The following is a 9,693-nucleotide window of genomic DNA, read 5'->3' as shown; positions in this document are numbered from 1 at the left end:
ACACTTCACAGAGATGAAGGGGACAGTTTCCCTGTCTCCGCTGTTGTTCCAGGTTCCCTACCAGCTTATCTTTGTGTTTGTAACTGTACCTTTACCTTGACTTCATTGAAGATGCCTTGCAATAGCCTGGTTTCAGAGAACTACTTGGGTGATGTATAGTAATGTTTCTGAGCCTTGAAGGCATTATATAAATAATTGCCTGGAAAAAATAGTTCTTTTCATGCAGGAGAACATTTCCCTTATGTCTGTGATGCACAGGTTATCAGTCTGTGCAAGACTAGGCTTTCATTAAAAACGGAGTTTGTATTCCACACGGTTGCAGAGGTGAACTTCCAAAATTGAAAACCGAGTATAACAATGTAGACTGCAGTCTTGACTCTGTGGCTACTCGAGCGCAGTACCCAGCAGTGGGCACCTGCAAGGGGCATGGTTTTGAGAACTAACTAAGCACCCACCCCCCTAAAACCCAATCAGAAATCCTTAATTAATCACTTCCATTTTTGTGCATTTCTGATTTTTTTTTTTCCAGCTGAAAGTTATTGCTGTCGATGATCAGCTTAGAGTCACGTATGAGGAAAATGTTCATTTTGATACGGACCTTCCAGAATTCAGGTATGTTTTTTAATATGGTTCAGCTAAGCTAGCATGATTGTTGATAGGGTGCATTTGGGAAGGGCTGTCCCATGAACCTGCTGCATGTGGGGACCTGGGGACTGAACAAAACATGTCCCTGCTGTATCTGTGTGTTTGGTCCGTGGTGCCATGGCAAAGATGACATCAACTCTTGCAGTATTTGGTGTTTTGTGCTTCTGGAAACCTCTGATTGTGTGGGAGCCTAGCTTCCCTGTGAAAAATAGAGGGGGTTTAAAGCCCTCCTGATTGTGGCAAAGGCTTTCATATTTCAAAATGTGAAGCAAATGCATGCTCCAGGGGCAGAAACCAAAAAGCAATTTGAAGGAACTCTCAAAATTATTATTTGTTTATTTTAAATCATGATTTTTAAGTCAGTTTTTTGTGTCCTGACTTGTTTTTTTAAATTTGGGGCTGATGATTGCTTCCGTGTCAGGAGTGGATTGCTACATCAACTCTAAATAAGTTCAGTGGAAGAAACTGGGATATGCTCTAGCAGGTCAGTTAGCCAAAAATCTTTATGCTGGTGTGTGGTTGCATAAAGGCAGGGCCATGTTCCTTCTCCCAATATCTCACAGGTTCCCTGCTTCAAACCTATTTACTAGATATTGGCAGTAAGCTGAGACAATTAGGCATGATTTCAGGAGGGTTATGATTAACCATGGAAGCTTACATGTTGTATCCAGAATTCAGTAGTGTTCCCTGTCCTTTATTAAAAGCTGGATTTAGATGTCTTGCTTGTACACGCTCTAGTCGTATTATATTTGAGTAAAATTGATTTGATAACCACAAACATAGCTGCAGGCATGCATGCATTATTATGTAGGTACACAGCTTTTCACATTCAGGTTGGATATTTGGCTTCAAGGATTTAACTCCTAGCAGGTCTACCATCATGAACATAAAAGGTGGAGACTTTCCTGTGGTAGAGGTTCTATGCAAGAGGACCCTTCTGGGTGCATAAAATCTCATTGACTTTGAAGAGCTCTTTGCTAACGTGGGAATCTTCCCATTGTAGAATCAGACAAGGTTCTTTGGGTAAATCCAATATTTTTTTATTAGACCAACTCAAATAGTTGGAAAAATTCCTCTTAGCAAGCTTTCAGGCACCAACACCCTTTGTTAAGCTGGAAGCATCTGCAGATTGTCTGTGCCCTTCCTGGATGGAGTAGTGAAGCAGCCAGAGGCCAGTACCTATGTAAGAAAGCTGGTCAGTTAAAATGGAAATTGAGGTAGTCAGAAAGAGGTGGTGGGGGAATGAAAGTGGCTGTAGTCAAAGGATGAGAGACCGGAGGGTGGGGCAGAACTGAATGGGAATAGCTGGTAAAAAGTGGAGGGTTTACCTGGAGAGTCAGATGTTAGGCAGGTTATAATGGGTCATAAATTCAATGTCTATATTTAGTTCAGTAGACTGATGAAGGGAAGCTCATAGGCTCATCTGTGGAGGGTATTTTGTAAATTCCCTTTGAGGATCAGAACTGAGAGGTTGGGGAGAGAGTGGTTTTCTTGTGAGGTGCCTGGAGACTGGGGGATTTACCTTGTTAATTGCTTTTCCTGCAACTTTGTAGTTTGATTGCCCCCCTGTTGCTCTTGTTCTTGCTCTCTATACATGTAAGTACTGTGTGTTCTCTTGGGTCATCGCTGTTGATGTAAAAGAGCTCTTTGGCAGAAAAAATGAACCAAATGTGAGGGAGTTTCTTTTTTCCTTTCCACCAAGAAAAGATACCACTTTTTTTTACAGGACTCAAGGTGGAGTCTATGTTCACAGTGACAGACTGACAGTGACTTCTCCAGTGTTAATGTGGGTCGAGGTATGAGCGTGTTAAGATTGGTGGCATGAATATGTTTGTCGTGTATGATTTAACTTGTCAATTCAGTATTGTTAAAATGAGTTTATAATTACAAGCAAAAATTCAGCTTGCCATTCAAATCAGCATGTTTTGCTTGTTTGTTTTCTCTTTCTTCTGAGTGCAGTTCTGCCTTTTTGAAATTCAGATTTTCATGTCATGAACAAGCACAGCTGGAGTTCTGAAGGCTTTGCATTTTGATGTCTTCCTTCTCCATTGCTCATGCTAATGGATGAATGAAACTAAAAGTTTTTTTTTCAGAAATGCTTTTGCACCCACTTCAGCCCAGCCATACACGAGCAGTTTATGGGTAGGCTGATTTTTGGCCCCCCTCTCTTCTCCTCTTGTATTAGAAATACATTCCTTGTTTTCCCTCTTTCTATTTCATATAGATGAGCCAGTTTGGCTTTGCTTTGTTTTTACATGAGACCTTCTCGAACTCATTAACCGGTTGGTGTTTTCTCCCTGTTGGCTCTGCTGCAATTGAGCATGGAATGTGATATTACGGCTGCTTGCAGACATGGGGAAAAAGATAAATGATGCTTCACTTTAAACTTGGCATACTCCCATGCCGAGCCCAGTGCATGCCCAGAAGAGGCATTGCATTAGTTGAACCCAGGTTTCCCAATGTCTGTATAGATCAGGCACTTTAGTGGGGCTTTTTTGGCATTTTTATCTAATAGCTGATTGAATCAGCTATTAGATAAAAGCGCCAACAAGCTCTGCTGAAGCGCCCGATCTATACACACACTGTGGAACTGGGCTGAAGTACTGAGCTTCCAGTAAAGCATTGTTTTTTGTTTTTTTTATCTGTGTCCATCAATGCCATACAGGTCCTTCATTATCACTTTGTCCAATATTCAGTTTAAAATGCAGTTACCTGGTTTTGTAGTCGAAACGTAGGCATTCACATCCCAGGGAGTGTTCCTTATGTGGGACAGATTCTGCAACCGTAGTTTATAATGAATGTTGAAGATGCCCTACTGAGTTGACTTGTGTAGTGCATTTGTTTTAAGGGTGGTAAGACCTAGGCCACAGAGTCATTATTATGTAAAGTTAGGTTAATTTTTGCTTCTAAACTCTTTGAATGTTCTTTGTAAATCTTGTGGCAAGGGCAGAACTTACAAATTTGGGTGCTATAAGTTGAAGCACTACAGTCTGAGTCAATTGCCTGAATTTCAGAGGTGTTGAGTACCAAGGTTCCCAGTAATGTTAACGGAAGTTGAGGCTGCCTAGCATCTTGTGGGACTGGGTCCATAACTTGGAAGGAATTGCATACTTTCTCAAATAAATATAAGAACCAAAAAAATTTGTCGTGTCTTGTCTCCATCAGCTTCAACTATGTCCCTTTTTTGATACTGGTGAAATCTGATGACCAAGCAAGAGACAAGATTTAACATGCCTTAACATGTCTGAGTTTTTTTTCTGCCTTCAACTCTTTTTAATGGGCAACTACTTAATAAATTAATTTATTCAACTGCTCAAGAAATCCCCAGTCATTAACTAATTCTTCATCATCTGCTACTGATCCCTTATTAGTAATGACAGACACTTATATTTAATTCTGAGGACTGTGTGTGTGCATAATTTGGTAGCTCATTACAGTCGCTCTTGATTCTTGTTTATTCTTTTAGGCTCTGGATGTGATCTTGGAAAAGATGAAGTCTTCTGGCTTTAACTTCTCTCAGGTGAAAGCTTTGTCTGGGGCTGGACAGGTGAGTTTTTAAAGAGAAAAATTGGTTGTATTGTTTATTTTCAACACAGTATTAAGGAATATTGGTAGAAAGAAATTAATATTTAATATAAGAGGTAACAGATAGGAATAACGATACAAGAGACTGAGGATAGAAGACAAGGTTAGTAGTATAGTTATAGACTAGCTGAGTGCATAAATAGCTGGTTTCAAGTGATGGGAATGCTTCATTTATAGAATTCTCCTATGATTTTGCAAATTTGACTTACGTTTGGACCTGGAGGAGGGGTTTTGAGTGGTCATGCCATTAGGAAGATCGGATGATGGAATACAGTGAATAGTGGAACAAGCTCAATCTGTTAAAGATATAGCAATTATTCCATCTATCATAGCTCTTAATGTGTTGGGTGGTGTACAGGACAGGGGAAATGGAAACAAAATTGTGGCTGCTTTGTGTGAGAACATAGGATCATAGGAAAGGAGGCTGGAAGAAAACTTCATAAGGTCATCTAGTCCAGACCCCTCTACTCAAGGCAGGATCTGCCCTGACTAAACCATCCCAGCTAAGTGTTTGTCTAGCCTGCTCTTGAAAATTTTCAGAGATGGAGATTGCACAAGATCTTTAGGTAGCCTCTTCCAACGCTTGGTCACCCTTATGGGCAGAAAGGTGTTGCTGATCTCCAACCTAAATTTGCTCTACTGCATTTTGAGGCCATTGCTGCTACAGCCACAGAGAAAAGTCCACATCCATCCTCTCTATAATAGCTCTTCAGGTATTTGGAGTCTCCCATCAGTCTTCTCTTCTCCAGATTAAATAACCCTAATTCTTTGAGCCTATCCTCATAAGTCTTGTTCCCTAGGCCCCTACACTTTTTTTTTGCTCTGCACTGGACTCTCCAATCTGCCCTCATTCTTCTTGGGGTCTCAAAGCTGGATGTACTCCACGTAAGGTCTCACAGTGCTGAATAGAACAGAAGAATCACTTCCCTTCATTTGCGAGGGAAGTGGCACTACTCTTGATACAGCCCAGTATGCTACTGTTTTTTTTGCAACAGGAGCATGCTCTTGGTTCATATTCAGTTTGTGGGCTACTCTGTTCTGCAGTACTTCTGCCTAACCAGTCATGCCCTTGTGTGTATTTGTGCATGCAATTATTTTGTCCCAAGTATAGTATTTTGCCCTTGTTGAATCTCATTTGATTCACTGTGGACCATTTTTGCTGATCTGTCCAGGTCATTCTGGACCCTTGCCCTACCTTCCAGAGTGTCTGCAGCTTCACCCAACTTGGTGTCATCTGCAAATTTGCTAAGCATGCACTCAGTTCTGCCATCCAAATCATTAATGTTTTGGATGAAGCTATAGGCACGAGTTCTAACATATGAGGGCATGTCTCCCTGTGCCTTCTAATACATCTCCCGTAATTTAACCTGTTGCATAGTGTTTGCCTTTTGAGGATGTCAAGCACTTACAGGGTGAGTGTATGCCAGCTGCTTCTGGGTGTGCTGATGTTTGGTACACCCCACCTACCTGTAGCCACTACATATGTGCCAAACCCAGAGCTGCTACTGTTCTTGGTACTGTTCTCAAGCACATTGACTAGGTCTCAGGACAGGTTGTGGGTGGATGCCCTCAGTGCAGCTTTCCAGCTTCATTTCTGGGTTTGGGGAGTGGGAGCAGATGAGCTGGGTGTGCAGCACTGAGTGAGAGCAGAGCACCCGGAAGCACTACAGAGCCAGCATACACATATCTATAGACATATATTTGTCCATTAGTTAAACCTCTGGTACCATGTGCTTGCAGTCTGAGCTCTGCCTTACAGCTGGTCAGTGATGTCCAAGAACTGGTAGTGGTTCCTGAGGAAAAATTAGGGAAGGAGTGTGTCTAGATTTCCTGGAGGGATGCTTTGAAGTACCACATCCTAGACAACTTTATCTAATGATGCTAATATTATGTCAATGATAAGATATTATCATATTGATATCATATGCCTAGCTACAACTGAAAGTTGCTATTCTGTAGCAGAGTTCTTGGAAAGGCACTAACTGTAGACCTAGCAATATTATAGTAATGTCCACTAGATGCTGCTATAGTTGATGGTCAGCATTTTTGCTAGACTCTTGTATTTGATTTAGAATATATATTGCTTATTTTTTAAATGTATGTAAAGGAGTCAGTTAGCTTGCATGTCTCCAAAAGGTGAACTGTTTCAACATAATTAAAAAAAAATTCAGATGATATTCTAATCCTTCTAGTGTCTGAAGCCAGATTTGAATCTGAATTTGGAAAATTGATGACTATATCTCTAATTCATGTATCTGTATTCTGTATAGCAACATGGGAGTGTTTATTGGAAAGAAGGAGCCCATCATATTTTAAAGAATTTATCACCTGATCTTCCTTTACATCAGTCATTGAAGGTAATGTGGAGCTTTTGGGGGACAGTGAATGATCACACACAGTCCTTTTTCTGACACTTAACAGTCACCGTCTCTTTTGCTTGTTGCATTAGAAGTTGCTGTAACATACACTATACAGTATGCTCCTTTAGCCCCAAGGGTTTTCATGTTTCCCTTTTTTCTCCCGAATGACTGCGCAGGCTTCTTTTAAAACATACAGAGAATATTGTTGAAGTAGAGTTTGACACCAGCCTTGCCTGTTGTGAGACCAGAAAGAGTTTATAAACAGTGGAAGGAGACATGTGATCTATTAAAGACTTACATCTATGTATATAGATTCCCAGATGAAGTGTCTTATCTGTGAAGAACTCCTGGGGACTGGATCAAAACAGTGTTTGCGATGCCCTGAGTCTGAATTGAAGTGCTTCCAGAACACTTTGACTATTCATTGGAGACTGCATTATTGGTAGAACTGTAGGAAGAAATAAAAGTCCAGTAACCTAGATTCTGAAATATGAACAAAAGGGCCATATGCTGGGAAAGATGTGTGCTACAGTAAAGCGGAGCTAAGGGAAGGAATCCTCAGATTATTTGCGTTGTGGCCTCGTAACATGCATAGCTGGTCAGCTACTATAAGGTGTGTAGGTAGGCAACCGTTTATCCTCTGGATCATGGTGTATGCATAAGACAGTGGTTCTCAAACTTTTTCTGCAGACCACTTGAAAATTGTTGAGGGTCTTGGCGGCCCACTTAAACTTTCTTTTGTTCTACAAAACAGAGCACACGACTCATATTTTAATATCACTAGTCTTACCTTACAAGTACAGATATTCTCGATTGTTCCGCAACCTTTCTGTGAACCACCTGAATGGAGCTCGTGGACCAGTGGTGGTCTGCGGACCAGTTTGAGAACCTGTGGCATAAGAGGTCCCATAAGAGTCAAGTGCCTGATGAATCTGCTTGTGATAGAATTAGGGCGTGATTTATGCCCCTTACAGAGTCCTGCAGCCATCACACCAAAATCTTCAATGTGTACACCTAAGCAAGAGTATGGAGGAGTAGAGGTTGCTCAGGACATCCCATCCCCTCTGTAGACCATTGAGACAGAATGCAAAGGCCAGACCGAGTCCAAACGTTCAGTGCCTTGATAGTTGTAGCACCTGCCAGAGAGCAACAGATAAGAATTGCTGCTGACTGCCTAACGCCTCAGTGAGGACACATTTTTTGTCAGGGTAATGTCTCTGCCTTTCTCCAACTGAGGAGTACCCATAAGGCTGTGGGAGCTGGGGTTTTAAAGTGCCCTATACTTGCCTTACTCTGGAAGTTGTAACACTGGAATGTTTTATAGGAGGAATATTGGGGTATTTTATAGGAGCTACCCCAATATAGGTACCCCTACTATGTTGCCACCAGGTTCTCCAGTTGGATACAGTTTTCAGTCATACCCTACCGTATGTGTGCAGGGGTAGCAAACACAGCCTACTGATCCACCCAGTATGAGGTTTGGTTTGGGGATTTTATACTACTTACGGTGAAGTTGCCATTACACTGAGATCATACTAAGCGCACTTAAAAACACAAGCAACAGCATGTTAAAACTTGTTAACTCATGCTAAGTGCCTCCTGAGCATCTCAGAATTATACTACTTAAGGTGAGGGTTAACTCTGGGCCATGCTATCTAGCTTGTGTTAGGGTAACTTTAGTCTCAGTAATTTGCAGTCCTCTGGCATCCCAGGATTAACTGCTCTGAGCTTTCTCCTTCCCCTGTCTCCCACACCAGGAGAAGGGATAGAGCCTAGGTGTCTTGGCTTCTAGTCATACCCTTCCTTGCCATTTCTCTAGTGGCAAAACAGAACTATACAAGCAAGAAACTATTAGCCATGCTTACACCATGGTCCAACTTTAACAACGCTTCACATTCCACCGATTTAGTATGGTCTAAGTGTAATACATAACTTCATCCCTAGAGACCCATTAGCTGTGGGTCCATTTCCCTGCCACTGTGATATAATGCACAAGGCCACTGCCTAGGCCTCATCTCCAGTACAACAGCCAGGATCTCCAGTACAACAGCATGGCATACCTATTGTATTTGGGCCTAATGAGGAAGTCTTAAGAATTTGACACTTAATGTAAAAGTCTGCTGGGAAATGATAATCTTACTGATGATGTGTATTTCTCCCCTCCCAGGCTTGTTTCTCTGTCAGTGACAGTCCAATCTGGATGGATTCCAGTACAGCTTCCCAGTGCTTCTCGCTGGAGAAAGCTGTTGGAGGAGCACAGCAACTAGCTAACATCACTGGCTCACGAGCTTATGAGGTAAGAGCGGAAGTTCTTGTAGAGCTGCTGATGCTGCACGGCACATTTTGGAAATAATTCTATCCACAGTCACTAACTAAGATATCCCAAAGGGTGCTGGGCTGCAAGCGTGAAAGAGGAAGTTTAGTCAGAATACTGAGAGAAACAGCCTGAAATAAGCAGCTTTGGAAACAATGGGTGTCCTGTTGCTTGGGGGTTTTAAAATTAGATTAGGCAAAGCAGTAGAAATTTGGAAGCACTTCTGTATTGGGAGAGAATGAATGGGTGAACTAATATTGTAGGCTACTTCTGCAGTTCTCTGGGCCTGCTCATCAGCTGGTGGAGTTCTGCTGATTTAGGCTACAGAAGCTGCTGCTGGCAAAACTACATCCGGCAAGGTGTAACAGAGCTTGTAATTTAGGAACAGCAATACCAGCAAAAGTGTGCTGTTATAGCTTGTTTTCCTTGTGGGGGTTGTTTTTTTTTATTGTACAGTACTGGAACAAAGTGCAACTTGGCTTTTATAGCTGCGTTCACATTAAGAAAGCTTTGTTGGCATAGCCTACTGGCATTTTTTTACTATAAGAACCCCTGCTATAACTTTTCCCTCTTAGACTTCAAATGAGAAAAAAGATGGGTTTCAAACTTAGTTATGCAGATACCTTAAATAAAATCTCTGCTGTAACATAGCTGTTTCTGAATACAGTTCCCTTGACTCCTTTGCATCCACAATGATTCTAGAGTCCTGCAGCATCAACATCCAGCCCTATCTAACACCCATCTCTTCATGCTCAAGGGAAAAGTGATTGGATGAGCATTGTGCCCTGA

At 41.7% G+C, this 9,693-nt stretch overlaps 1 protein-coding gene across 5 annotated transcripts in view; it reads left to right on the top strand.

Moving 5' to 3' along the window:
* XYLB (xylulokinase) overlaps positions 1-9,693 on the top strand; it is a 204,372-nt gene that overhangs the window by 7,398 nt on the left and 187,281 nt on the right. For all 5 annotated transcript variants that reach the window (XM_019508110.1, XM_019508103.1, XM_019508104.1 and 2 more), the window contains exons 2-6: positions 530-612; positions 2,372-2,441; positions 4,112-4,192; positions 6,501-6,587; positions 8,758-8,886. In XM_019508110.1, the coding sequence (XP_019363655.1) occupies positions 530-612; positions 2,372-2,441; positions 4,112-4,192; positions 6,501-6,587; positions 8,758-8,886 (450 nt within the window). The remainder of the gene's footprint in view (positions 1-529; positions 613-2,371; positions 2,442-4,111; positions 4,193-6,500; positions 6,588-8,757; positions 8,887-9,693) is intronic.

Source organism: Gavialis gangeticus, unplaced genomic scaffold, assembly GCF_001723915.1.
Source record: "Gavialis gangeticus isolate Ggan-Ray unplaced genomic scaffold, GavGan_comp1, whole genome shotgun sequence".
NCBI classification, from domain to species: Eukaryota; Metazoa; Chordata; order Crocodylia; family Gavialidae; genus Gavialis; species Gavialis gangeticus.
This window is presented reverse-complemented; position numbering and strand designations above follow the sequence as displayed.